The 27,587-nt window shown below is 58.1% G+C and overlaps 2 protein-coding genes across 14 annotated transcripts in view; one reads left to right on the top strand and one right to left on the bottom strand.

Moving 5' to 3' along the window:
• Nucleotides 1-383: 383 nt before the first annotated feature.
• LOC106493524 (relaxin receptor 1-like) lies at nt 384-23,666 on the top strand. 8 transcript variants are annotated; one of them, XR_010885599.1, is made up of 19 exons: nt 384-546; nt 9,835-9,981; nt 10,855-10,944; nt 11,057-11,162; nt 11,760-11,831; nt 12,647-12,718; nt 13,135-13,206; nt 14,682-14,753; nt 15,521-15,595; nt 15,675-15,746; nt 17,700-17,771; nt 17,903-17,974; nt 18,120-18,191; nt 18,310-18,381; nt 19,777-20,006; nt 20,421-20,566; nt 20,704-20,831; nt 21,514-21,729; nt 22,099-22,181. XR_010885599.1 is itself a non-coding variant. In XM_067304523.1 (18 exons), the coding sequence occupies exons 1-18, from the start codon at nt 498-500 to the stop codon at nt 22,284-22,286; spliced, it is 2,160 nt and encodes a 719-aa protein (XP_067160624.1). In that variant the 5' UTR covers nt 396-497; the 3' UTR covers nt 22,287-23,666. The 8 variants fall into 8 exon arrangements, 6 of the variants coding, with proteins under 6 accessions (XP_067160624.1, XP_067160626.1, XP_067160625.1 ...); XR_010885598.1 differs by having other exon boundaries at nt 385-546; nt 20,421-20,506; nt 20,632-20,831; XM_067304523.1 differs by having other exon boundaries at nt 396-546; nt 20,421-20,831; nt 22,099-23,666.
• The window catches only part of STARD8 (StAR related lipid transfer domain containing 8), a 108,464-nt gene continuing 104,218 nt past the window's right edge, over nt 23,342-27,587 (bottom strand). For 5 of the 6 annotated variants that reach the window (XM_067304520.1, XM_067304517.1, XM_067304521.1 and 2 more), the window contains 3 exons: nt 26,918-27,138; nt 26,384-26,560; nt 23,342-25,641 (listed from right to left, as the gene is read on the bottom strand). In XM_067304520.1, coding sequence (XP_067160621.1) covers nt 25,524-25,641; nt 26,384-26,560; nt 26,918-27,138 — 516 coding nt within the window. In that variant the 3' untranslated portion in view covers nt 23,342-25,523. The remainder of the gene's footprint in view (nt 25,642-26,383; nt 26,561-26,917; nt 27,139-27,587) is intronic. The other variant, XM_067304518.1, reaches the window with a different exon arrangement.

Below are 27,587 nucleotides of genomic sequence, written 5' to 3'. Positions count from 1 at the left end.
TGCGCTGCCCCCTCGCCACCAGCGCCGTTCCGGTCCGCGGGCTTTACGAGCCGTCAGTTAGCCAGGCAATTAGCAATTAGCAATTAGCGGCCCGCTGAGCCGCGGGGCCGGGGCGCACCTGGGACCGCAGCCAGCAGCCTGCAAAAGGGGCAGGAGCGGCGGCGCCCGTCCCTGGCCGCCTCAGACCGTCCGGGGGCCCGGGGGCAGCGGGGGCCTGGGGGTCTGAGCCCCGACGTGGCTCCTGCCCGGGGAGGAGCGGGCGGCCCCGAGCGGCCTCCGAGCCCCGACGTGACCGCGCTGCCCGGGGAGGAGCGGGCGGCCCCCCGAGGCCGGGCGGCGGCGGAGCTCCGGGGGCCCTGGAGACGTCGGTGCCTGTGAGCAGCGGAGGAGCAGCAGCATCTTCAGCTCCCCCTTCCCTCCTCCCCTCTCTGCTTACAGTAGCCCGGAACATTTCTGAACCGTCCCCGCCCGGGACTGCGGTGGCGAAGGCTCCTGACATGAAGCTGCTCCTGAGCGTTTTGCCATCCCTCCTCCTCGCTGCTGCAAGTAAGTGGCTGCCTTTGCAGGTCGCTGAGGGCAAAAGGGGGAGAAAATCGAGCCGTTTGGTTGTGCTGCTGGGAGTGGGGGGTTATGGGGGATCTTTTGTTAGGATTTTGATCAAAATCTTGATCTGTAGGATCTGTAATGCTAGCACGTGTCAGTAGTGATGCTAGTTGTCTGAAAGTAGCCTTGCTGCATCCCGGAAAAAATATATCTCTTGAGAGTTTATCCGTGCGCCTGTTGACACTGCTTTCTCTGTACTGTGCTTTTTTCTGGACTTTCATGTTACCTGTAAAGCGAGAGAGAATTGCAAATTGTGATTCTGTCTTATTCATGAGAACAGAAACCGGGGTTGAGAGCGGAGCGAGAGCAGATGCAGAAGTTGTGCTGATGTTTTGATGTGAAAGGGGAAGAGAGCTGTGGACAAAAAAACAGCGAGAAAAGAGACACTGTTTTGCTGGAGGTTAGAAGAGGGTGCAGGGAAAAGCCAGCAGCTCCGTGGTATTTCCGTTTCTGTCTGATTTGTTGTTTTACTTTCGTCAATGACAATTCAAGCTCCTGCTGTCCCTGCCCGCCCTGGGGGAGCGAGGGGCGATGCTGGAGCCCTGCCGCGGAATGGGGGCATTAAAACTTTCTTTCAGACCGAACAGTTCCTCATTGGTATTTCCTTTGAGGTATTTTGCTTTAGCGGCAGCTCGGCCCATCCCAATGGAGGAAACTTAACAGGTGATTTAGAGGCAGGATACTGTGCCAAGGGGGGGTCGCAGCCCTGGGCAGGGACCTGCGCCCGGACCACGAGGATGCACCGCGGCGTGGGGAAGGTGGGGTGGCAGAAGCGTCGCCTCTGGGCCGCGTCCGGCGGCTCTAGGACTTTACTAGCAGAAATGCATTTTCCTCGCAGACAGAGATCGTGCAGAGTTAGGGCATGTTTCATTAAGCGTGTTAGAGAATTCATTTTCTGGAGGTGAGCTTATTGAACTGACTCGCAAAACTAGCCTAGTGTACGAGAAAAGCAGATCTCATTTTTGGTCTCAGGAGAGGCCTTTCTAATGGAAAAAAGACGTGTCTCAAAGACCAGATCTCACTGATGTCGTTTTGAGTCTTCCTCATGTTCGTTCTGAAGCCTGGGAAAAAACTGGATAGAAGATCCCCAAAACACCGTTGCGAATCTGGGACGGCAATACTTTGGGGTCTGCTGGGCGCGTTTGGTGAGGACGAGCCTTCGGGGACAGCTGCCCTCAGCTGCGCCCGGCAGGGCTGCTGCGCTCTCCCCATCGCCCTGCGGCAAAAGTGTTCTCTGTCCGTTGGTTTTGGTCTTTATTTTTGGTCACAGGTGTTTTATTGGAGTTGTGCAGGCTTCGTTTATAATCTTGGGTGGCCCTCAGGAAAGGTCAGCAGGTGCTGAACTCTAATCTAGGCTAAATTTGGCCACTTCCTTTTTTTTTCTTTTTTTTGTTGGTGCAAGCCCCAAGTGTGGTGTGAGATGCCTTTCTCTCCTTCAACCCGATGCTGCCAGTGTGCCAGCGTCACTCCAGCCAGCGCAGCTGGTGAGCACCCACAAAACCCTCCTGGGAGGGAGGAAAAATGTGCGATTCTGCAAATTAACTTAATCTCCAGGCAACCAGTCTCTGTCTTCAGAGGTCTTGGGGGAGGTGACTTTTTCTAAAAAGCTACCTAATCCAAAAATCAGCTCTGTTCTGGACATTTTACCTTACCTGAAACATATACTTTTCCTCTAGGTTTTTTATTTCACCTGCTCCTTTAGCATTTCTCCTGCCACCCCTCCAGCCTATTTTAAGAGGTTTCCTGTTTGGAAGGTTTGCACTGAAACTCTCTTATTTACACTTAGTCCGTGTCCTGACTCCCATGTTCGCTGCCTGGCGTGCCGGGATCCTGCGGAGCTGTGCTGAGGTGCAGCTCCCGGCAGCGCGAGGGTTGGCAGAGCAGGGTGATAGCAGCAGCAGGACTGCTTAGAAACACATGTGCATGAAAGCACCTTAAATAGGTGAGGCAATGTGTTTTCTAGAGCCCCAGCTCGGCCCCGGGGTGCAGCCCATCGTGCAGACCGAGGGCTGTCGTCCGAGGTGCTGGGGAATCTCTGCCGCTGCGCCCGGCGTGGCTCTCCACTGGGGTTTCGGGCGCAGGGTGCCATGCAGGAGCTGCTCGGTCCCCGGGCACGTGCCAGAAGTGCGGCTAGGAGGAAGGCGAGCTCCTCCGCGAAGGCACGCGGGATGCGCGGGAGCCCCCGAGCCTGTCGGAGCGGATCTCTGTCCCAGGGCAGCTCCCGGGGCGCTGCTGGGCAGCTCAGCCCAGAGCCCCTGCGAGGACCTGCCGCCCCGCCGAGGGCCTGGAGACGAGCGGGGCCGAAAGCCTGGTCTGCATCGCGCAGGGTGGCCAAAACCACAGGCGCTGGGGCCGCGTGGCCCCGAGCAGCGGCCGCCTTAGAGGCGCCTGCAGAGGTTGAGCCGAGGAGCCGGGCTGAGGAATAGCATCCGGCTTCTCCCAGGTACTTTGCAGTGATATACAGCGTAAACTTGGACTGTTTTGACACAAACGTCATTTTATTTAGTTTGGTTCTTTTTGCGCACTTTTTATTGTTGGGTGTGATCTGCCAGCATAAGGTATTTTTAAGAAACATGATAAAACTCTTTTATTGAAATGTTAACACTCAACAGCTCTGTTGGAAACAAACTTATACTTCAGCTTGGCTTAAGTTTTTATTGCATTCACTGCCTCAGAGAAGCAGGTTCTTAGAAAATCAAAAGAACCAGTTGCACATTATGATTTTGCATTTGTCCATCTTGTAACACATTAATTGGTTAAAGCAATTGCTCGCGCCTGCCCTGTATGAGATATATGTAACAGCTTTGTACTGGTCTTTATGTGCTTCTTGATGGGAAGTCCTGGTTCTGCTGTTGATTCGCACCTGTCTCAAGCCCCCAGTGACTGGGTTTTGATCTACTGATGGAGGAAACTTTATTGGTACCAGCCCTGCTCCTTTTAAAGGCTTTTGTATGCTGCTGTGGTGCTGTTAACATTTAAAGTAAAATCTTGCATGTAGCTCCTCATTCCTCATAGCTGTGTGCTCATGTTCCACTTCCAGCTCAGTTATCATGAACAGGTACAAGTCAAAAGTGGATTTTCCTTTTTCCCCCAAAAAATACTTTTAGGCAGCAGTCCAGCCTTCCAGTAGTATAAAGACTGTTAAGCCTGACCTGCTTGCGCAAGGACCATCTGGGAATAAGGGGGTGAGTCACGTCACTAACAAAGATGATGTCTCCGTGCGAGATATTATAGCAGGCAAGGTCTCCGTTCCACGTGAATCAGTTCATGCTTGTAGCGACGTTTTTGTCGCTTCCCAGCAGGTAGTAAGTTGGCACCTAAAAAGTCCCGTCCATTTTGGAGCTGTGCAAGAAGGGAATGGCTTTTACTGAGGAGCATGCCCCGTTCGTAGGAAGAATCGCACACAGCTGAGCTTGGCGCTGCTGCAGTTCCCCTGTCCTGCTCCCTTGCCCAGAGCAAAACTGGCCGGCTCCTTCCAAGGGCATCACGTGCCCTCTCCCTCCCTCCCTTTTTCTGTCCTATTTGTGACCCACGTCCCCATCCCAAGCCCGTGTAATCCTGCACGCAGCAGTGCTCACTGCAGCCCTCTGAGCTTCAGCTGTACCAAACCTGCCCCGCGCAAACGAGACGCTGAGACACGGAGCGACTTGTCCATCCTCGCGCAGGAGATCTGCCGCCGGTCTGCCGTCCCGCTGTGTCCATGTGGCTCTGCTTTACAAGGCCGCAGGTTTACAGCCAGAAGTATTTGAAACTGCTTGCGCTAATAAGAGCACTTGGACTAAGCCTCCTGGTAACGAGCATGTCCCTCTGTGAGTTCCCCTCTTGCATTTCAAGACAGGAAGCTTCTCAAGGAAGCTGAATTTTAAACGCTACCAATTGCTGGATACAGGAATGGGAGAGGGAGAGACTTCGCAGCTGCCTTCATAGCTCGCAGGAGAGACGTGGCCATATGGCAGCTTGGATCTTTGCTTCTTTTATATATATTACATTTTTTTCATAGTATTTGCAGGGGAAAAAAGAAAACCTCTAGCATATGCAGCACCCCTCACCCACATCTCTGCAGATTTTACTGTCGCAGTCTTGGCTTGTTTGTTGTATTATCAGAAGAAAGATGTTCTTGCCCCCAGCTAAATGAGCAAAAGATCATGTATAAATAAATTTTCAGTGATAAAATTTTGCAGCATTTAATAGAAGATTATATTTTTTTTAAGTTCCAGGCAAACAGTAATTCATTTGATATTTGTTATGCATTTTAATGTTCTGTAGTAGAATGTGTAATAGCACCATACACTTAGATATGTATATTACAGAAAAATAGCCACAAGTATTTATAAAATTACTTACTCCCTCTGCTTTTGACTAGCCTTTTTGCAAATTAAGGCACTTCCAAAGCAGTGATCTATGGAAGCTCAATGTACTATAAATAAAAAAAGGTGAACGGAGACATTTTGGTGAAATATGTTGAGTTTTGGGAACTGTTGGGTGACTCTGCACATCCATAACTTTATCTTCCTATTAGGGAGTTCTAATGGCAATATCTATCTCTATTTTCAGAGCTCTTCACGTCTTAGCCCTGCCGGTAGGTCTGTCCTGTGTAGCGTGCAGGAATCGGTGCGCGGTAGCCCAGCGACGGTGAACGTCACTGCAGAGACGCTCGCTGCCCTCCCATGCACGGAGGGCGCTGGGGACAGCGGGCACAAGTGCCTGTCACGTTTCCCAAATTCCTCTCTTCTCCCAGATCCGCTTTCCCATTTTCTGCATCGTTCTCCACCTTCCTTATTTTGTGCAGCCGATGTTTATGGATGAGTCAGTGCGGGTGCTGAGCCTGCTTTCGACTGCTGTATCTCACGCGCACATTTTTGTACAAAAAAGGTTCCATCTCTCAGAAAAGGAATGTTTTGCAACATGTAATCAGGTCAGTGCACCCGGCGATGAAACCGATGTGCAGAAATGGAGAAAGAAAAAGAAAATGATTTCTGGGTTAACGCTGCGCTGCTGGGCTTACCGAAAGCATCGCTGGGAATTGCACTTCCCGGGGTGCAACCGGCTTCCCCGGCTCTTGTCCAGGAAACCTCCTTGAAACTCTTCTCACGTTTGTGGTTCCTGGGCGTTTCTGCTGACTCTGAGAATGGGAAACTCGGTACCCTGGTGCGCGTGGCAGGAGAAAGCCCGTCCCGCTTCAGCTGCGTCCCCGGCACGCGGGGGCTCCCGCTTCCCTGCAGCCGTGCTCGGGGCCCGAGGGAAACGTCGGGGGAGAAACCGTGCCTGCGTCTCGTCGCTTCTGGCACGGAATAGGCCTCGGCTGTTGTAGCGCTTGCGATCCCTCCAGCAGTGGGAAACTTCTGTGTCTCTCTCGTGCTGCGGTTCAGGTGTAAACACAGCTGTGGAAAGGTGTGCGGATTTGCAGACTCGGCGCGCTCCTGGCATGGGAGAGGTTTGGCCGAGCTGGTCCAGGAGTGCCTGTTCTTGGACTCCTGCGCTTCTTGAGCATCGCTCTGGCTGCAGCGTGTGGATCCTGCAGTTCGGTGAGGGAAACGTGGCTCCCTGTGGTAAAAGCCGCATCCAATTCCGGAGCCACCTGTCAGGCTGGGAGCGGCCGTGACTCGGAGCCTCTCCGTCGGCAGCGACGCTGGGGAGGATCGCCCGCGTTTCGGGGCCCGTGGGTGCTGGAGGGCAGGCGTCGTGGGTGCTCGTGTGCCTGGCTGAGCTCTGCTGCCGCATCGAAAGTGGCCGCACCTGGTCCCGAGGCTTCTGGCTTTGAGCACAAGCCTGCAGGATGTCTTGGAGCTCTCCGGTGCCTGATAGGCATTTCCTCCGGCTTTGGGAAGAATTTGGGTCAATGAGCACGTCGAGCCCTGCGTTTACGATGAATTAAGCTAGAAGCGAGTCTGAGCGCAGAGGCTCTGCTGTCTCTTCTGGGGGCTCGTCTTCAGGCTCGTCTCCAGACGGAAGAAGAGCAGAGCAGTTAATGGCACGAGCGTGTGGCCCCGTGACACCAGGAGCACGTTGGTTCTAGCCGTGAATTAAACGCCCTCTCGCCGGTGTCGCTGTGAAGCCCCCTCTGCGCGTACGGATTACGAAGCTGACGGCAGGTTACGTGGCCTCCTGTGAGGCCCCAGCGTGTCGGGGAGCTTCGTCACCCGTATGTTAAATGTGAAGAAAAGCTGGTGTGAAGGACAGAAGTAAAGTGCTTGCAGCTACTGCGGAAGCCTGCTCCCAGATTAAGGCCAGAACTTGGGTTTTATATCTCCGTACAAGGTGCTGCTGCGAGGGGACAAGGCTCCTTCTGGTGGGGAAGGGGTTTCATGCCCTGTGTTGTCCCGTTGCCCTCCAGGTTAGCGAAGTGCCAGCCCGGCGCAGCGCCGATGCCGGGAGCTGCCCAGCTCGGACACCCCGTGCTGGAAGGGAGCGCTCTGGCGTCACGCCTGGCTCTGCGAGCCCAAGCTCTGCTGGTGGAGGAGGAAACCGGGGCAGAGCCCTGCCGTGAGCAGCCCTCAGCCTTGGGTGCACCCACCATGGAGCAGGGAATAGCTTGACTCCAAGCTGTGGGAGTCAAGGAGGTGCTCGGGGTTCCAGGCAGGCATTTCTTTGCATCTCTTTTAAACCAAAATAATAGCTGCATTTTAAGTAAGACCAAAACATCCCCAGAGCCCACCAGTACCACCAGCGTCCTCCTCTGGACTCTGCTCAGCCCAAGCGGTTTAGCGCTGCTGAACGGAGCCGGAGCAGAGCCTGGAGGTGGCCCCAGCCCCGAGACGCCCTCGCGTTGGCACCCAGCGTGGCTGTTCCCCAGGTGATTCATCAGCCTCGGCCTTCAAGGTGCAAAAGAAGCTTCTCTTGGTTCCCCTTCCCGCCGGGCAGCCCGGGGCTGCGGCGTGCCTGGCATCACATCTGGAGGAGCCGCCCGGGGTCCCAGCCGGCATCGCAGACGGCAACCGAAGGCGCGGGAGAGGATGAGTGATGGTGCGGGGCGGCTGGGAACGTCACTCGTGTCTGTTTTATGGCTTAAAGTGGGTGTAGATCTCTTGCGGAGGGTTTTGGGATAGCTCCAGTTTTTAGGAAGGATTCATGGACTTTGCTCCAAATCTTAAACACTTTGAATCATGTTGATTAAATCCAGCCAGTTTTGCGTGGATTTAGAGTCCTTATTTTCCCCAGAACAAACACCCCCAGATGCATCTGTAAATCTCCGGGAAGGCTGGTGGGTCTCCAAGGCCCATTCAGAAGATATACGGCCGGGGAATCGGCCAGTGTATGCTGTTTACTTCTAGCTCCAAACAGCCGTCTCGGAAAGAGGGGATATTTCTAGTCTAATGTGGAAAATTACTTCAGATCCAGACGCAGCTAGTTGGCAGGGAAATGCCATTCATGCGGCCGAGGCCCCGGGCAGCGAGACCTGTCGTGCACGGGGCGCACCTCTGCCCCGGGCTCAGGGTGTCCCGCGTCGGGAATCGCACCCCTGCCACGCTCCTCGGGGCTGTGTCCCCTCCTTGAGCACCAGGTCTGGGGTCAGGGGCAGCTTCTGGCAGCGGTCCAGAGACCAGCACCCTGCATCCAGGGTAATGTGGAGTTAACTCGTGGCAAAAATGCGTTGAGTTCCACCCATTCCTTTGCCTTGTCCTTCGTAAGATCTTCCCTAGAAAAGGCCTTTGAGAGATGCCTTGGATCTCACAGAAGGACCCTTCTGATTTGAGCTAGCATAGCTGTTTCTCTTGTACTTTCTGCGTTTCTCTCGCCACGGGGAATTTTGGCAAAGACTTTGCTTCTCAAAAGCTCGGTTGCTCCTCCTGCAAGTCGTTGCGGGGGGATGCCTTGAAGAGCACCGCGGGACCCCAGGAGAAGGGACTCGTGTTTAACAACAGCAGGGGAAAAAGACCCCCTGGGTTTTCCCTCGGCGCGTGACCGTGGGGCCGAGGGTAACATGCCTTGGGAGAGGGGAGGACCAGGAGAGTCGCCCCATCCTGCATCCAGCTACGCTCAGCGGACTTCCAAGGCCAAAGCGCACCCTCTGCATTTCCACCGCCTCGTTGCCTCAGGCTGCTCTGCTAGGAAAGCCTGCGACTTCATCTCTGCTTTTCTGAAATCCGTTGCTTTTCACCGTGGGCCACGACTGCTGCTGCCACCAGCCACGAGCCGCCTGGGGCAGGGCCATGCTGAGCTGGGGGAGCCTCAGCTCACCCCACGCATACCTACACCTGCCGCCCTTCCTCGCCCCCAAGCTCTTCACCCTGTTGCATGTAGGGGACGAACCTGTTTGAAGCATTGGTTTGACGTGGGCCAGCGGGTGGACGAATGACTGGGGGTTTCCTGCTCGTGGTGCAAATGATATTCATCCCTACGTTATGCCGCGGTGTTTCCTCGCAGGCTGCTTAATGGCGTGTGCGTGTAAGCGAGGCAAAGTGCTCTTAATTGCAACACGCACCATTAGCCATTAATAGCCTGGCACTTAAAGAAAATCTTGATGACAAGCTGGGCCCCTCCGCGCAGTCACGTTCCCTCCCGGCGGCTGATTGCCACCACTGCCAGGGCCGTGATCAAAGCAGGGACGTGACAGCATTTAGCTGGATCTGAGCGTGCGTTTGCCATGGATAATTGCAGATATTAATGAACAGGACCTGTAGCCGGGTATCTCTGATTGCCCCAATGGAAAGGGCTCAGCAGAGGGGGGGCTGGAGTTACTGGGACAGTTTTGCACCCTGCAATTGAACCTCATCTCAGAGACCGTGGCAGCTTTGCCGGGCTGTGGAAACAGGCTGGGGAGGCCGTCGGTGAGCAGTGTTTCGGGGGCTCTCCCGTTCACCTCGCGCTCCGTGCAAGGAGCTGCCTGCCCACGTCTCCCTGGCGGCGCTTTGCCAGCTAAAGCTGCTCCGAAGGCAAGGGGGTTGGTTCCCAGCCTGCTCCCCCCTTTCCCGGCAGGAGCGGGCAGGCAGGCTGGCTGCTCCCCCTGGAGCCACCTCCGTCCCCGGAGCCACCTGCATCCCGGGCGCGGAGGAGCCTCCCTCGCCGCGAGCGCTTCAGGACAGCGGCTAGCTTTGATGAAGCGACTGATGCGGCAGGCACCGTCTTTCGTGTCTCGTTGGAGAACCTCGGTCCGGGTCGCTGGAAATGATGCGGGTGGATGGGGAACCACGTGCGCGGCGGCAGCCCGGCGCAGGGACGGAGGCGCCGTGTGCGCGGGACAAGGGACGCGGTGACGCTGCGACGCTGAGCGCCTCCCTGTTCCCTCGGCAGAGCCGGCCCCGCTTGGCCCCCGGCCGGACGGGCGCGCGTGTCCCCTGGGACAGTTCCCCTGCGGCAACCTCTCCGTCTGCTTGCCCCAGGCCCTGCACTGCAACGGGGCGGAGGACTGCGACAACGGCGCTGACGAAGAAAACTGCGGTAATTAGCGAGCCCCTAGCAAAGCCGGTGCCCGAGGGGTTAATAAGCCTCCGGGACGCAGAGGCGCCGGGGTCCAGCCCTGCGAGCGCGCTGCGGGAGAGCTCGCTCTTCCCGGGAAAGCGGCGGCTGCGAGGAATCCCGGCTCTTGCGTTGCCGAGCCGGATTCGTGCCGTCCGCGCGACCGCGAGCCAGGCGCAGCAGCCGGGCCGGCCGCCAGGCAGGACGCCGTCTGCCGAGGGCCGTCCCAGCCTTGGGTGGAAGAAACCCCGCGCGAGCCAAGACCCGGCTATTCCCGCGCTGCGGTAGAAAGGCGGCGGAGCGGTGGGATTCTGCGCTGTCCGTCGGGACGCGAGGGTGCGGCAGGTCTCAAGCAGCAGAACGAATTCCTTTTTGCGCGGCACAGCGCTGTCGTGGGGCTCTTTGCCGGGGGGCTGCAGTGGCCAGGAGTATAAATGAGTCGGAAAGGGACGGGATAAGGTCATACCTGCTGGGAGCCGCTTAACTCAGCGGTTTGGAGGCTGCCTCTGTCTCGGGAAATCCTTAAACGGGGCTTAGTGGGATGGTGGAAACAGGGGGAAGAAAACTATCCTGGGAGCGCTGGAGACACGGCACGGGGCTGGCCGGAGCTTTGCTCGGCCCTGGCACGGCTGCAGGGCCGGACGGTGTTGGGGTGGGCCGAGGTTTCGTGGCAGCGCAGCCCGTTCCCGGGGGTTTGCTCCGCGGTGCCGAGCGGCAGGGATTCCCAGCGCTGGGTTCGGGCAGCGCTGAGGAGGGGTGGTGGGGGAGAAGGGCGCGGGATGGGGGCGGAGGAGGTCCGGGGCGAGAGGAGAACCGTCCCGCTGGCTCTAACCTGTCCTCGCCGGGGCCGTGCAGTGGACGACAGCGGCTGGCTGCAGATCCTGGGGGACATGCTGGCCGCGAGGAGCAGCAGAGCGACGGCGGAGGCGGATGCGGACGCCTGCTGTAAGCCCGTCCTTCCCGGGGCCGCCGCGTCCCTCCCCGGCCTGCCGCGGCCGCGCGCTGCCCGTCCCCGCACCGGCCCTCTGCCCCAGTGCGTCCCCCTGCTTCTCCGCAGTGCTGGAGCTCGTCCCGGAGCGGTGCCGCTGCCGGGGAAGCGCGGTGGACTGCACGGCGCGGGACCTCAGCGCCGTCCCGCCGGCCTCCTCCAACGTGACGAAGATGTGAGTAGCGATGGCCAAATGCAGCCTTTCCCCCCCAAAAGAGGCGAGAGCGAGGACCTGGCTGCCCAGCGCGGCGGGGTGGTGTCGCCCGCGGTGCGGAAACGCGGGCTGCTTGGCACGGCGATGGAGAGCTGGATGCTCCGGGCGGTCCCGCCAGCACGAGTCTGCCCAGCCTCCCCGCATCGGAAGAGCCAAGGAGCCCCATCGGTGCGGACGGGCTCCTCTCTGCTGAGCACAGCCGTCCCTGCGAGTGGCCTGGGAACGGCACAGAGCTGCCCGGGATCAGGGCCCGGGAAGCCTCTCCCGATTCCCAGGCCTCCAGCTGAGAGGCGCAGGGTCCGAGACAGGCGCTGGGGCTGGGGATGCCCTTTGCACAGGTGAAGGAGGAGAGTGCGAAAGACTCATGTGCAGCAAATTAAGAGGGCAATTAGCAGTGCAGCAGCTGACTTGCATTTCATTGATTGCTCAGGAAGAGGCGAGTGTGTGAGCCAAGGTCTTCCTCTCTTAAAGGCCTCCTGAATTTCTTATGCTCACTGTGTCCTGGTCTGCTGTCCCTGAGCTTGATTTTTTTTCCCCCCTCTCCTATTTTCCTGCTAGGGACCTGAAGAAAAATAAAATCCATTCTCTGCCGGACCATCAGTTTGCCACGTACAAGAGCCTGGAGAAGCTGTGAGTGTCGCCTGCCTTTACGTCGTGCTGCTTTCGGGCTGGCCCACGGTGAAAGGGCGAGCGAGCCCTGCCCGCTGCTGGCACGGGCTGTCGCTTCTCCCGGAGCCTCGCTGGTGCCTGCTGCGCTCAGCAGGTGCCTCTTGTAAACGCTGCTGACTCCTAACGCACTGCCGCTGCTTTACCGCCCGCAGCGAGCGGGTCGCGGTCCCGGCGCTGCCGAGCAGGGCTCGTGTTTGCTCGTGGCCGCGCCATGCACGCGAGGTACGGCGAGATATCCCACCAGCCGCGCGGGGAATAGCGAGCAGCCCTCTGCTCCAGGGCGCTCCGGAGCCTCTTCCGCAAGCCGCTGCGCTTTGGCGACTGCCACCTCTCCGGGCTGCTGCAGCTGGAGCCCAGAAGTGAGACGTCCGGGCGCGCGGGGCGAGAGGTGTTTGCTCCCGCTGGTGGGATGCCGGCTCGGAGCAGCAACGATGAAACATCCGAACAGCCGTTTGCGATTGCCAAGTGTTTGCACGTTCAACTTCCCTTCGTGTGCAGTAAATGAGGCGGAGAGAGGGGAAACGACCTCTCCAGGGCTGCTGGAGACGGGGCGCCCGTGGCAGCGCGAGGGCCGCGGCTTCGCTCTCCGTCTGCAAGCCCGTGCGTCGCTCGGAGGTGGCCTTCCCCCCTCGCCGCGGGTAGCCCCATCCACGGTGCAGGAGGCGTTCCCCGTGCCAGGGCTGCTGGCATCCCCGGGTGTGCACACGCGGCGCCAGGGAATCCCGGAGAAACCGTCTTTCCTCTTCTGTTTGTCCTCTGTTCTGTTTTCTAACCAGCTTTTTGCAAAACAACAAGATCCGGTCGATCTCACCCAAGGCCTTTGCTGGGCTTTTTCGGCTTAAAATGCTGTAAGTAGAGGTTTCTGTGTTGCACGGCCCCGGCGAGGAGAGCCTGGGGCCAGGCGCGGTCCTCCGCTCCCCTTGGCGCGGGAGGCTCGTAGCGCAGCTGGTGTGAGTCCGGTTCCGACACCTTTCTCCTCTGCTCTCTCTTGCTTCTGCAAGAGTCGGTGCCAAACGTGCTTACGTGGGAGGCACACGTGTTTTGGGTGGGTGTGGGGCAGAGCAGGGAAATGTGGCTCCTGCAGACCCGGCTGCTTGTTCCCTTCCCCACATCTCGGCTGGAATCGGGCCTCCACGCTGGAGCCGTTTCAGGACGTAGTTCCCTTAGCCGTGAAAACAAGGGTCAGGGGAAGAACAGCTTTGAAAAAGGCAGTTTAATTAACAGCACTGTCTGAAGATCGGTGTCCTCCTCTTTCCCGGCTCAGGTTCCTCAGCCACAACGAGATCGCCCAGCTGAAGCCCAGGGTTTTTGAGGACCTCCGTCGCCTCGAGTGGCTGTGAGTTGCTGTGTCTGATCCCAGCAGCCTTGGGAGAGACGCGTCTGATCCCGACTCCTCCTGGCATCCACAATAATCGCATTTCCTCAAAAAGGGGGGGGGGCGAAGTGGGCTTGTTACCCCAGACACCCAAACCCCCCTGGCCCGTTTGGGATGCGTGGACGTGGATGCCCCCGGGTGCACACGCCCGGGGTGACCGCGGGCGGTGGGGTGAGACTGCGCTCAGCTTTCCGCCCCCCCTGCCCCGGGGACCGTGGCACGGCTGCCCTCCACTGGGGTCCTTCCTCAAGCCCTTGTTTCGCTTTCCTTCCCCCGTTACTGGGGCTGGGTTTAGCACGGACTGGGCATCGGGCTTGTCCAGGATCCCGTTCCTGCCATCGGATGGAGCGAGGCTGCTGGCCTCGGGAGCGAGCCGAATGCGCGCATCCGTACGCACGCGTGTGCGCGCCCGTGCAGGCTGCTCTATTCAGCTCCAAGGGCGGGGAACGGTGAGGAAGCTGCAGCATCCGCTTTTCCTAATCCGCAGGCTGCGGGCAGCCGTCCCCTGCCCAGAGGCTCCCGCTCCGCGTGAGGGATGGGCGCGTGTTTGAGCCCTTCGCCGCTCCAAGCGTCCGCGGTGCCCGAGGCTGCTCGCACCCTGCACGCAAGGAAGGGGCAGGCACCGCGCAGGTGGTCCGGGGGTGCCGCGGGGCTCCGGCAGGGCGCTGTCCGGCCGGCTGAGCCCCTAATCTCCGAAGCGCCCCGGCAAGGTGCCAGGGATGCTCGGGGCGGCTCGGCGCGGCCCCGCAGCGAGGGGCTGGATAAGTGCTCGAGCCCCCCGACCCGGGCAGCAGAGGCAGCGTGTAGAGGACCTTTGCTGTATTGCTAAACACCGGGATTTGCAGCACTGCCACTTCCAAAACATATGCCGAAATTGGAAGTATCGCTAATATTCTCCCTTCTTATCCTCAAAGGCTCCGTTTGCTCTGGGCCCGTGTGTGTGGTTTTACATACGGAGCTTGCAAAGATATCGCTGCAGGATAGGAACCATGCAGGCCGCTTTGTAAGGCAGCTCCTCTCCTGGGTTTGGAGGATCCAACTTTAGGCACCAGAGACGGTCTGCCGCCCCCCCGGTGTTTCCTCCCTGTTACTCACCCTGGGATCTGCTTGCTTATTCCTTGAGCCAACGAGGGGGACCAGGAGGATGAGTGGCTCACGGGGGTGGTCTGCGGTGCAAACAAGCTGGAGAACTTCTGGGAAGCCGAGCACGGCCCCCGGTTCCCCAAACGGCTTTTAATTTCCCATCCTCTTGCAGCAGAGGAGAGGAGGAATTCCGCAGACCCCGACAGAAGGAATCCAGGCTCCACCGCGGGGGGAGCGGGGCCGGGCGGCCGCGGGATGGGGGCAGGCAGCGAGGGGGAGGCAAGGGCCCCGGAGCCGAACCGGGGGTCGCCCGCGCCGCCGGCTCAGCCCGGCTCTGCCGCTTCCCCTTGCAGGATGCTGGACAACAACCGGATCGCCCGGGTGGCCCCGGCCGCCTTCGCGGGGCTGACGTCGCTCTACTTCTTGTGAGTGCAGGGACGGCCGCGGTGGTGCCCCCGTGCCGGCACCCGCTCCCCAGCGCCGTGCTGCCACGGCATCCTGCACTCCCGCGCTCCGGGGCGCTGCCGGGACCTCGCCAGGTCTCCCTGCGCGTCCCCGTCCCCCGCGCGGGTCGGGAGGCCGCCGCGCCGCCCCGTGCTCTCAGCACGCTGCGTTTAAAACCAGTTTTCCTGCCTTTGCCGTGCACGAGGAGAGGCCGCTCTCTCCGGGGAGTTTTGCCCGCGTAAAGCCCCAGCGCTCGCTGCTGAGCCAAGCGGCAGCGTCGCCTGCGTTTCGGGTCGCCTGCTGCTTCCCACGCGTCAGCGGCTGGGAGCGGCGTTTCGGCTTTCCCAAACTGCTATCGCTTGTGCCGGAAGCATCCGCACCGGGCAGTCCTGAGCCAAGGGTGTTTGTAGGGTCCAGCCGCTTCCAAGGTGGAAGCATGGGCTAAGGACTTTGCTCTAAGCACCGCAAAAGCAATTTTACAGTTGCCGTGTGATGATTTTAACACCTTCTGCACAGCGCGGAATGTGGGTTGGAAACCTTGGCAGCAGGCTGGGCTCGGAGGAAAATTACTGGCTGTTAGGGTGGAAGAAACGCACGTGAGTGCGTGCACACGTACCCTCGGTGTCCGGGTGGGCTTGCAGCCCGCGGTGCCTTAGCACTGGGCCGGGTGTCGCGTGTGTGCGCAGCGTCCACGTCGTGGGCGAACGCGCCGTGCGCCGACCTCGCGCATCGCTGCTGCTTCCCCCAGGTACCTGCTGAACAACTCGCTGGCGAGGCTGCCCGGCGCCTCCCTGTGCGCGGAGGTGCCCAAGCTCAGCTGGCTGTGAGTACCGAGCCGCAGAGCTGCCGGGCTGCCGGACGGGAGCGCCGGGAGGCCGCAGCCGTGACCGCCTCTTCCGCAGGGAGCTGGAGGGCAACCGGATCCAGGTGGTACGGAGGGCCGTGCTCCAGGAGTGCCGCCACATCACCGTGCTGTGAGTACCGCGCGCTGGATGCCCGCGATGCCCCAGGTCCGCGCTGCCACCGTCGAGGGGGCCCGTCCGTGCCTGGGGCCCAGCAGGACGCGGGCCGTGGGAAAAGCTTCCCTCCCGCGGGGCACGAGCGGCGGAGCCCGTCCAGACCCTTCCGCTGGCACCGGGAGCCCCTTAAAACATCCCCGAGGAGCAGCATGAACCCCGGGAGAGGCTCTCAGCATGTCAGACACCAGCAGCCTCTGTTTGCTCGCCCCGTCCCCAGAGCCTGGTTTTGCTCGGTCCCCGTCTGGCCCCAGCAGCCGGGCTCAGCTCCGGGCCGGTGCCTTCCCGCGCCACCAGAGGCAAAGGCGCCTCCGGCCTGCCAGAGCCGGGTTTTCCTGGGTGCGATGGTACGCGTGTCCCGGAGAGCCGGGCTGCTGGAGCCCTGCGAGCCAAGGATGGTGAACGTGTGCACCATGTGTTATCCACGTGCACCGTGCTGCCGGCGGCCCTGGGAGCGTGCAAACAGGGGGAGCCCCGGCCCCGCAGCCGCGCTTGGCAGCCGGGACGTGGGATGAAACCGGCGGGTGTCCCACCGTGCCTGCCCCAGGTGCAGGCATTTCCCACGGCTGGGCGCAGCCTTGCTGCCCTGAGCGTCTGCATGGACGGAGCAGCGTGCAGCCGGCGCTGGATGAACAACCGTGCGCAGACCAGCGTCGCTGCTGGCGGGTTTTGCCTGCTCCGAGCCCCCCGCCAAGGCGCGGAGCCCCCGTGCACTGCGGCCCCGTGCGGGAGCGCGGCTCCATGGCCTGAGTTGCGCTGGCATTGGGGGGACGGCCCCAGCTTCCCTAAGGGCCGAGCGCCTCTCCCAAACTCCCCAGTGCTGAGGCCATGCCCAGCACAGGCGCCCAGCTTGGGGACGGCCCGCGCCGCGCTTGCCAGCTCGCTGGTCCTTCCTCAGCCGCTTTTGGAAGAGGTGCTGGGCAGCCCTGCGCCTGGATGGGCCGGTGGGGATGCCGGCGGGGCGAAGGTCCCGCTGTCATTCACCTGGCAGCTCTGGGCACGTCCGCACGATCCTCCTGCTCGTCTCCCCACCGTCACCGGGCGGCTCCGCGGATGGCGCTTTGGAAAGCTCTTCTGGGGCCTCCAGCCACAGGAGCTGCACGAGGTCCCTTTGCACCAGTCTGGCCTTTCCCGGGGGGCTGGCGAGGCGCCTCCGCCCCTAGCTGCACCCCTACGCGTTGCCCCTTCCCTTGGCTCAGGAGCCTCTTTCCGAGGATGTGGCAGCATCACGGAAACCTAAGCAGGGGCGAGATGGGAGCCGTGAACGCACTGCGCCGGCAACCCCGGTGCAGCAGACGGGTTTCCGAGGAGCCGCACCAGGCGTTCGGGATGCATGGGACGAGCCAGCCCGGCTGGGCGCCCCGGGCGAGCCGTGCTCCGGGCCGCACGGGCAGGATGGTCTGTCCTGTGCGGTGCACAGTCCTCGCCTTTCCCAGCGGGAATGCGGGCGTGGAGCCAAAGCGGGAGTAGCCGGGAACCAGGCAGAGGGGCAGCAGCCTCAAGCGTGCTGCTCCTGGCGCTCTGTCCCGGCCAGGTCCCGGTGCTCCGTGTGCCCCAGGCACGTGCCGCCCATGGGGCTTTGGCTGCAGCCCCTCCGAAACGCTCTGCGTTTCCGCCGCGGAGCACCGCACTGGGCATTTGCGCCAAAGCGCTTTTCCCTGCTCCGGTCGTCTCTCGCGTTTCTGATGGTTCCTTCTCTGAGCCGTGGCCTTGCATGGGCCCATCCTGTCTCGGGAAGCAGGTCCTGGTGCCCGGCAGGCAGCGCAGGGACGGGGATGGGGACGGGGCACGGCAGCATCCCTCGCGTGCAGCACCGGTGCCTCCTCCCTGGCCCAGGCTGGAGGCCAACGGCACAAGGGTGCAGGGCTGGTTTCCGACGGTGTCTCTGTCTCTCGTTCTCACGCCATCCAGGATTCTGCGTAGGAACAAGATCAGGTGGATCCAGGACGGGACCTTCTCCAAGCTGAACAGGCTGGTGGAGCTGTAAGTTCCTGGCTGTCATCTCCCCCAACGCAACCCTTGCTGCTGGGGATGGGGCAGGATGGGGACCGTGGGGGGGGGACCACACTCTGCCCAGGACCCCCCCAACCCCAGCACCGCTTTCCTCCGTGCAGAGACCTGTCGGCCAACAGCCTGGGCGAGCTGCCGCCGTCCTTGTTCCAGGGCCTGGTGGGCCTCCAGCAGCTGTGAGTACGTGGGTGAAGCCGGCGGTCCCGCTCCGACCCATCCCGGAGCAAAGGGGGGGTGCCAGAAAGACGCCCCTCAGCCCCTGCTTTCCGCTGGTGGGGCAGCTTCTGGATGGAAAAAAAGCAAGGCACGTCTCTTTTTCAGGAATATTTCCTACAACCCCTTGAAGCAGATCTTCCCTGGCCAGTTTGAAAGCCTGCCCCAGCTGCGGTCCCTGTGAGTGCCACCGCGTCCTGCATCCTGGGCTCCGCGCTGGCCCAGCCACCTGCGGCAGCCTCCCGCTCCGGGGCAGCTGGTGCCACTGAACCTCCGTCGCACGGGTCTCGTTCCGCAGGAGCTTGGAAGGGCTGGAGATCCCCAACATCCGCAACGTGACCTTGCAGAAGCTCGCCAACCTCTCCCACATGTGAGTGCTGGGCCTGGGCACCGGTCGCTCTCCTGGGCGCCTCCTCCGTGCCGGGAAGCGCAGGGAGCGAGGGAGGGACACGGGCTCCGTCCGTCTGTCTGTGATGCTTAAATCGCTCCCTGGAAAAAGATCCTCACTCAGCTAGGACTTATTTAGAGCAATGGGAATATTTAACCTATGCTAAGAGAAAAGTTTGCAGAGCCATAAACACCCATCTGGATGTATCTGTGCAATAAAGAACGACCTGTGTTTTTGAACAGGGATATTACATAGGTGATACGGAAAAGGTAGATATTGCTTCAGGCCGAGACACGCGTAGGCGCTAAGCAATGATGTGCTGAAAACTGTGGTTAAGTAATCCCATTAGACGTCCTTTTGCTTGTGCTCAGGGATAGTGACCTAAGAACGCTAGCAGTGATGTGTAGATAGACAGGCCGGGCAGGCATCACGGCACGGTGGGAATACAGCCAGGGAGCCAGCTGCGAGTGCTTCGGCTTTTCTTTGGAAAGGGGAGAAGAGAAAAAAAAAAATCATTAATTTTCTCCAGATGCACATTTTAGAATACCTGTAATGAAAAACGACTGTGCATCTTCCTCTCTGTAATTCGTCTGTTTGGACTATAAATATGGCACATTTTCTACCTGACTTGCTAATAAGCAATCATTTTCTCTCCTTTTATCTATAATTAAGCAGAAATGAGCCTTACACTGCAGTTCTGTAGTCATCTTCTAATGTAGAGTTTTGCTAAGCTTATATGGGATTGCTTTTATAAGGCTTGAAAAGATTAATCTAAAATAATACGCAGGGAAAAAATGTGAATTCCTATTAATAGAACTTGAAAGATTTGAAAAATGGATTGATTCTGAAATGTTTTTGTGGTAATCACAGGTCAGAGGAAAATACCCTTGCGTTTATTAGTTGAGTGCTGAACAGTGACAGATCTAAGTGCATTGCTGTGTCGTACTCGACTGAAGAAAGCAAGCGTTGGGGTGCCGCCTGCCTGTTTTGCAAATGCTTCAGGGTGTTGCTGATTTGGTGTCTGAAACCAGTTGCAATGCTGCACAAACTGCAAGGCCTCGCGCCCAGCACAGTCGCTCTCCGTGTCCTGTGCAAAGCCCTCCCCGTCCTCGGGGACGTTACTGCAAATGGGGCTTGCGGAGCGCAGGGCCATGTCGGGCTGGGCTCTCCCCCCGCGTCCTCGGCACCCCGTGTGGTTGTCTGCCTTCCTCCTCCCGTTAACCTTCGCATCGTCGCCAGGCTTTTGGCTAGCGCTGCTGGGGTTCAGCTGGCCCTTCTCCAGAGACGGGGCCTGGGGCTGCGCCTGGGCCGAGCCGCAGCCCTCGGTGCCCTCTCCTGGCTGCAGAGCTGCAGCGGTGAAACCTTCCTCCCTGGCAGCTACTTCAAGAAGTTCCAGTACTGCAGCTACGCGCCCCACGTGCGCAGCTGCAAGCCCAACACGGACGGCATCTCCTCCTTCGAGAACCTCCTCGCCAACATCATCCTGCGGGTCTTCGTCTGGGTCATCGCCTGCGTAACCTGCTTCGGGAACCTCTTCGTCATCTGCATGCGGTCCGTCATCGTCGCAGAGAACAGCCAGCACACCATGGCCATCAAGTCCCTGTGCTGTGAGTTGGGAGGTGGCGGGATGGGGACCGGCCAGCAGGGACAGGAAGGAACGGATGCGGATGCACCATCCAGCACGCACCAGCCTGCCCCACTGGGCCACCCTTCTCCCAGAGCAAGGACTGACATGGCCGTCAGCTCATATCATCCCCTCCGAACGCACCTAGGGCCCCTTTGCTGCCTTCTTTCTTTTTTATGCTGAGGTCACATGTGTGGGCTCCTGCCTTCAGAGCCATGCTTACAGATACCAGTGCCATCAGCAGGCAGCTCTTTTAAATATATAGAGAGATATAAGGACAGAGGTTATCCATCTTTTCAGAGCAGCTCTATGATGGCTTTATGGCCATGGCACTAATGCAAAGGGCTAAGTTTGGACACCGGTGCTTTTTTCTTATCGTACTTTGCCTCCATCCCAGGTGCAGACTGCCTCATGGGCATCTACCTCTTCGTCATTGGAGCCTTTGACCTCAAGTACTCGGGTGAATACAACAAGCACGCCCAGGTGTGGATGGCCAGCCTCCAGTGCCAGCTCGTGGGTAGCCTGGCCATGCTGTCCTCCGAGGTGTCAGTCTTGCTGCTGACATACGTGACCCTGGAGAAATACTTCTCCATTGTTTTCCCGTTCAGCCACTACAGAGCTGGCAAGAAACAGACCATCTCTGTGCTGGTAATCATCTGGCTTCTGGGCTTCTCCCTCAGCATCGTCCCCCTGTGGTGCAAGGACTCCTTCGGAAACTACTACGGGAGGAATGGGGTGTGTTTCCCGCTGCAGTCCGACGTGAGCGAGAGGCCCAGCGCCAGGGGCTACTCCACCGGGATCTACCTGGGTAAGGCTGCCTATGGACCTGGGGACAGTGACGCTGTAGGGCAGAATGGGCTTCCCTGGTGGGAGCGGGACTTCTCAGTCCCGCCAGTACCAGCTCAGATAGCGTCACCATCCCCTTCCCTTCCAGCAACAAGGGTCGGTGCTGCCTGTGATACTGACTTTGTTGGAGGGCGTCAGGCCCTGCAGTTCTGCTGGGACCCCAGCACATTCGTGTCTGGGCCTCCGTCCTGCCGGCTCCCCTCTGTAAAATGAGGGTGCCGGCTCTGCCCTCCTTCCCAGGCCACGCTGACGGTGCCGACACAAAGCAGGGCTCAGGTGCCGCTGCAGCGTGCGATGCACGAGCACAGCTTGGGCAGGGGACGGAGACACGGGGTGAGGAGGAGACACGTGAGACAACAGCCAGAGGCGGCCCTTGTACAGGGGGCAGCGGGGCTCCTCGCGCCAGCCCCGGCGCTGTGCGTGGTCCCTCACCCACCCAGGCCCACCTGGCCACAGGACATGAGCATCGCTGTGTTAGGGCAATACTGTGCCTGATTTTAGACTAGCTACATTGCTGAGATGTCTCTGCCCCCTCTAGTGATAGAAAACGGGAATAGCCCCAGTACAGCCAGGGACGCTGCTGGTAAGAGCACATACGCTTTACACTTCGGACGTGCTCAGATCAAGGCTTTTTTTCTCTCCAGGCTTGAATCTCGTGGCATTCATCACCATAGTCTTTGCCTACACCAGCATGTTCTACTCTATCCACATCACTGCATCCAAAACAGCGGAAAGAAGCGTCTGCTCCCGGGAAGTTGCCCTTGCAAAGCGGTTCTTCTTCATTGTCTTCACTGATGCTCTCTGCTGGATACCCATCTTTCTCCTCAAGCTGCTTTCCCTGCTGAAGGTGGAAATACCAGGTGACCCCCCCCACCAGGGAAGGCCTTGAAGTAGAGCCCAAAGCTGGCTGGCGGCTGCCTGCCACAAGCCTCTGGGTTGGGACCCAGGCCACCTGACATAGGTGCTGCTGAATTTGGATCTCTACTCACACGTGGGCTCTGAGGGGAGATGGTGCGCTTTATCCGTTCCCCCCGCCAAGTCCTGGGCCCCTGCCTCTCCCCCTATAGTGGCGTTCGTGACTTCCCTTGGGTGTCCAGCCTCTGAGGCTGCAAGCCCGAGGAGAGCGGCCCCCACTTCGCTGTGTAGGCTAAAGCAGCTGGGCAAGTTATTCCCTGAGCAGGGGGCAGCCACCCACCAGGCTTCCTAATGCCATTTCCCTGTTGGAACAGGTACCATCACCTCTTGGGTGGTCATTTTCATCCTGCCCATCAACAGTGCCCTGAATCCCATCCTCTACACCATCACCACCACCTCCTTCCAGGAAAAGGTCAAGGGGTGTTTGCAGACAAAGCAGTTGGAGCTGCAGGAGTCCCGGAAGAGCTCTACGCTGGTGACGACACAGGCCAGCAGTGCTTGACGGTACCCAGCAGCAAGCCAGCAGCACAAGGGTGTACGAGACTCCCCAGACCTCAACTGTCCTGCCCCAGGGGCCCACTGGCTGGCTTTACCGATCACCACTACCTTGGAAAGCAACGGTGTCTCTCCTTCAGCATCTTATCTTCATCTTAGTCAGCCCTTTACCAGGTGGGAGGCATTGAGCCAAGGTACAGCAGCAAGGACTCACGAGGTAGTTCTTGAAGAAGGTGTGTAGATGAGGGCTGTCTTCCTTTCCTTCTTGCACAGTTTCTGCAGCTCTTGGTGTGTTTAACCTAGCAGCCTGGTGCAGGGACAGCTGCTGCAATGGTCTTGGGAAGAACTGCCAGGTCCTTCAAGCAGAAGAGTTGCTGCAAGGGGTTGGGAGCCTCAGGGGAGCAGGCCCTATTACCAGAAAGTCTGGCTGTTGGGAACGTATTGGAGATTTTTTTTCCCCCCTCTCCTTGCTGAGGAGGAGGCAAAAACCTGCAACAGGATAGCAGTTGCCTGCCTCCCTGGTGAGAGCTGCAGCAGAGGACACTTGCAGTGTTGCAAAGCCACATGGAGCTGCAGGTGAGGCCACGCTTGAGCTTCTTGTGGAGTCCCTCTGCTCAGCGGTCACTGTTGTGCATACTGCTGAGCTGGGCAGCAAGCATGAGGAGAGCCCAGCCCTGTCTCCATCCTGCACGTGGACTGGTGGAATAACGTGAGCGAGGCAGACCTCGCATACTCGCACGAGTCCCTCCGCTGGCTCCTGGGATGGGGGAATATGTGTGTTCCTATTGCTGGGCAGCAGCAGGCAAACATCCCTCCTGCCTTCCACCTCTGCTGCTGCCTGGATCCTTCTGGAAGGCTCATCTCCTGTTTTGCCTTATGCTTTACAGTTGCTGTCAAATTACTTCCTTGGGCTCATTCTGCAACACTAGAGACATGTGGCCAGATGGCTTCAGAAAACCATCCCGCAGCACCACAAAAAAGTACCTTACCCTGTTCTGTAACGTTTCTGCGTTGGAAGGAATCAGACAGCGGCAGTCACTAACCATGAAGGTTGCCACATCAGCCAGTAGATATCGTTAGTACTTTATTAATTACACGGATGGGAAGAGCAGCCCCAGTCCAAGTCAAACAATCTGTTGCAGTTGCATATGATACAAAACAAAACAAAAAAAGACCCTTAAATAGAAAATACATGTTTTTTTTAAGTGAACATCACCTGGTGCTGAGCTCTACCACCTGAGTTATATATTAATATTCCAACTGTACAAGTATTTATAGATAGAAAAAAAAGAAATATTTAAAAAAAATTAGGAGAAAAAAATCACTCTCCCTGAAAGTTAGTTATATTTTTTTATATATATATAAATATATATATAAAAACACAGAAGAGAGGCTAGGTTGTTTTTTTTCACCATAAAAGAGAGAGATGATTTGTTACAGCGAAACTGCCATTGTGAATTGCTCCTGCGCATGGGTCATGTTGCCTTCCAGTTGGAACAATGTCTAGTAAGTTGGGTCCCTGCCTAAAAGGAGAAACCAGGTCAGTTCCCAGATGCTATTAGTTAAGTCAGACTGTTTCTCAGCTTGGAGGAAAGGAAGGGATGGGAAGGGGGGGACTGAACTCCCTGCAGAAAGCACTGGGGCCATGGGATAAAGTTAAGGAGACAGCTCTGCACGCAGGAGGGGTGGGAGCTCTGCTCTCTAGAGTTGCCCAAAGAGGGGAGAATCCAGGGCAAATCGCACGTCCATGACACATCATCTCACTGCAGTGAGCATGAACTGGATTAAGCTTGTCACTACCATCGTGCGGGTACTGCACCCGGCTTGGGTTATCATGCTTTGCTTGCTTAATGGAAGCAGGCGCTGCACTGTTAGATGGGACAAGAACAAACCTTCTGTGTGCTCCCTGCCTTGGCCAAGCTTTGAGCCCTCCTGCAACATGGCAGGGCGCTTCCCCGTGATGCGACTCGACCCCTCAACTGCAGTAAGGAACTGAGACGCTGCAGTGGTTGGTCTCATTGCTCTCCCCTGCAATGCGCTCCTTCTCATTGCTTTAGGTGGGTCATTACCCCCTTCGTCAGCTTACAGGCAGCTTTAAGAGCAATTGCTCTGGAGTTCTAGCCTAGTCCTGGCCCCCGCTTCAAAAGACAGACTGATAGGCTGGTTTCAAGGGATGGGACTTGGCCCCCCATGTAGCTATGGCTTGGAACACCATCCATGCAGCCCACCACTAAAACCTAGGGCGCAAGGGAGGCCTTTAGTTGGGTAAGAACAAGGCACTGGAGTGGAGAGATGCTTCTTCTTCTCCTATGAAATTCAGCACCAAAGATGATAACAGCAGTAGGTTCCTTCTGCCACTCAACAATGGCTGTCATTAAATGGATATATAGATATCTATATATAGCCCCTCTCCTCCAATAATAGCATCCTATAGCAAGTTCTCAGTCTAAGTGATTTCCTGCATGTCCCACCGCCAGGGTGACACCCCCAGCATGCACACAACACACATGCACACACTCCACACCGTCTCTGCCCACCCTTCACTTCCTGACACAGTGCTGCGACCTACGGACATGGCACTGTGCTTCCCTCGCTCACTTCTCCTACCCCTCCGCTTCATCCTGGTTCACTTCAAGCACCTTCACCTTTGCGGCTGCTTCCAAACTGGGTGAGCTCCTGGTAATACCTGGAGGAGTGAGGAACACAGCTAAACCTGGTCTAGCCGCTTCACAGCTCAGCCCGCAGGCTGCCTTCCCCGTGGGGTTTCACCCCCAAACCCCCTCTCTTTCCCCTTGGCAAGCAAACTGCTGCTCGCAAGATCCCTCCTGCGGAGACCAAGCTGTGCACGGCTTTGCCTCTGCAGAGAACCTGCTCTTCAGAGCGCTTAAGGAAGAGACATCTTAAGCAGCAACAGGTATTACGGGAATGGGAATGATGACGGGATGGCTTCTCCTGCCCCTTGAAGGGGACTGCTCCCAGGGATGACAGTAAAGAGAGCCCTGGAGTGGGAGAAGAAAGGGACTGTGCATAGCTAGAGATACCCAGTGGCTCCTTCAGAGGGGGCTGGCCAGGCTTAGGTAAAAAGGAAGCTTATAAATATGTGCCTGAGAGCGCACCATCCTCTGTCTCCCCCTCCACAATCGGATGCCAACAGGTCGCCAACTCCTCGCTTCCCTCTGAATGGTCCAGCCCAAATCGACTGGAAAGTCCATGATCAAACAGGACAGTCCGTCTTCCAGGCTCCTCAGATCTTTGTCTCGGGGCCATTCGGACTCAACACTGGGAAAGAATCTCGGATCCTTGCCAGCTCCATGGCACAAAGATGTCCAAAGACCTTGTTGTACCACTCTGGAGACCGTCCCCTGGACAAGAGAATAACACAAAAGGAGGGATGAGCAGGCAAAAGAAACTGCTGGCAAGTACCAAAGATCAGCACATCATTTCTGGCTCAGGGACAGTCAGCTTAGTTCCTAATGGGATGGGCTACGAGATGATGAACATCCAATGTGTGATAGGAAAGGGAACATGCTCTTCCCCACTCCTCACTGCACGCATGCAGCAAAATAAAGGAATGTCCAAGAAACAACCAGGCTTACTCCAACCCACAGTGATGAACGGACCGTCCCTTGCATCAGCCTGCCCTTACACTGTTACACTGCAGCAGTTTGACACAGAAAAGAAAGAGCTAATGCCATGTTTCAGACCTGTGGAGGACCTCTTGTTTTCTAAAGAAATATTAAAGGACCTACTGCCAAACGTAGAGAGTTGTGCCTGACCCAGGGAACTGCCAGCAGTAACAACATGGGCTAAAACTGAGCTGGTGGCTCCCTTCCAAGTAACCAGCTGGCAGCCCTAAAAAATGGCCTCAGAGCAGCAACTTCTTCGATATGGGCAATCAGGCCAAAATGCCAGAGGGCAGAGCAGGCGGAGTGCCTCCACAAGCTGCAAGACCTGCCTGTCCTGCCAGGGTAAGCACACAGAGGAACAAGCATCTTCTGTGTTTCCCCCCATCACTACTTGGTACACCAGCAAACTCACGGGTTGCTGATGCTGGATCAGCAAGTGTGCGGAGGAACTGCAGACGAGCAAAGGGTTTCCCATTACCTGAGGTCAGCTCTGCAGATGTGCGTCACTTTGGAGCGGCCCATCCCACTTGGCTCGATGAGATACTGAGACGTCAACACGATGGCTTTGACGCCTCCTTCCACTTGCAGCTTATCGTGTTCAACCGACACGGAGATGAGCAGGCAGGCTCCTCGGGGCAGGTCCGTGCACCAGCGCCTGCACGAGAGAACAAGCCAACCTCAGCTCCCAGGCCCAATGGAGAGAGACCAAACATGCACACTCTTGGACAAGCCCTGCAGGGGCCTCTGAGTCTGCACAACGTGGAGTGCACTGGGAATGCGGAGACTGGAGACACCAAGAGCCTGTATGAAGTCACCGAAATGAGACCAAGTGGCTACAGAAACTGTTAACATAGAGGTCTAGCCCACTGTGGGGAGAATAAGACATCTTCTCCGTCCACATACTTGTTACCAGGACTGTTGGCCACACACTCTCTCTCTCCACCAGTAACAACCACAAGATAGGGATAAACGGGACTGGGGTCCTCCAGATCTGGTCCTTCTCTGCCCTCACCTGAGCACAACGCAGTCCCTGCGCGGGTGGGGTGCCATGCTGTCCGTGATGTAGTGATAAACCTCCATGTTCTTATCCAGGGCCTCCACCACTTTACTCTGCAGCAGGTCCTCATCCCAGAGGTGACGTTCCCGAAGCACCCGGTGCAGCACCGCAGAGGGAGGGGCCTCAACATCCGTGGAGACCTTCCATAAACGCAGAGGGTGCCCGTCCCCAACCTGCTGGGGCAACAGGGTAGGGTCAGGCAGGCTGCCCAGCTGGGAATCCCATAACATTAAGCCTTTAGTGGCTTTGCTGATGATTCCCACTGCTGTGGAGCGGTACCGTGACACCTGCAGGTTAGGGAGCAGCACCTTCTAGACCGACCTGGGATGGGATGGGAGAACTGCTCTGGCTCACTGGAGAAAGGGCTGAGCGCAGGACGCCAGCTCACCTTGTAATGACAACACAGAGGGTTCTCTGCCGAGCCTGCTGGGCACAGAGCACCCTCCAACCCTCATAGCTATCTAGCTCTCAGTTCCCCTCTCTGTTTCGGGAACAGGTTGCTGACTTTCCCACCCTGCTGAAGGGAACAAGTACCAGGATGCTTAGCAGGTTAGCAAGTGACTGCAGCACCTATGGCTCACTGTGGTCACAGAATATATATTTTCCCACGTGACCTCAAACACTC

The sequence above is a fragment of the Apteryx mantelli genome, chromosome 13 (genome assembly GCF_036417845.1).
Source record: "Apteryx mantelli isolate bAptMan1 chromosome 13, bAptMan1.hap1, whole genome shotgun sequence".
NCBI lineage: Eukaryota > Metazoa > Chordata > Aves > Apterygiformes > Apterygidae > Apteryx > Apteryx mantelli.
The sequence above is the reverse complement of the archived record's forward strand: the minus strand, read 5'-3'. Positions and strand labels throughout refer to the sequence as shown.

What these genes read in the sequence shown, in the direction of transcription:
- LOC106493524 (XM_067304523.1), top strand. Translation starts at nt 498, where the DNA reads ATGAAGCTGCTCCTGAGCGTTTTGCCATCCCTCCTCCTCGCTGCTGCA. An exon ending in CTGACGTCGCTCTACTTCTT is followed by an intron (nt 14,754 to 15,520) that starts GTGAGTGCAGGG and finishes TGCTTCCCCCAG; the next exon opens with GTACCTGCTGAACAACTCGC. An exon ending in GGCCATCAAGTCCCTGTGCT is followed by an intron (nt 20,007 to 20,420) that starts GTGAGTTGGGAG and finishes CCTCCATCCCAG; the next exon opens with GTGCAGACTGCCTCATGGGC.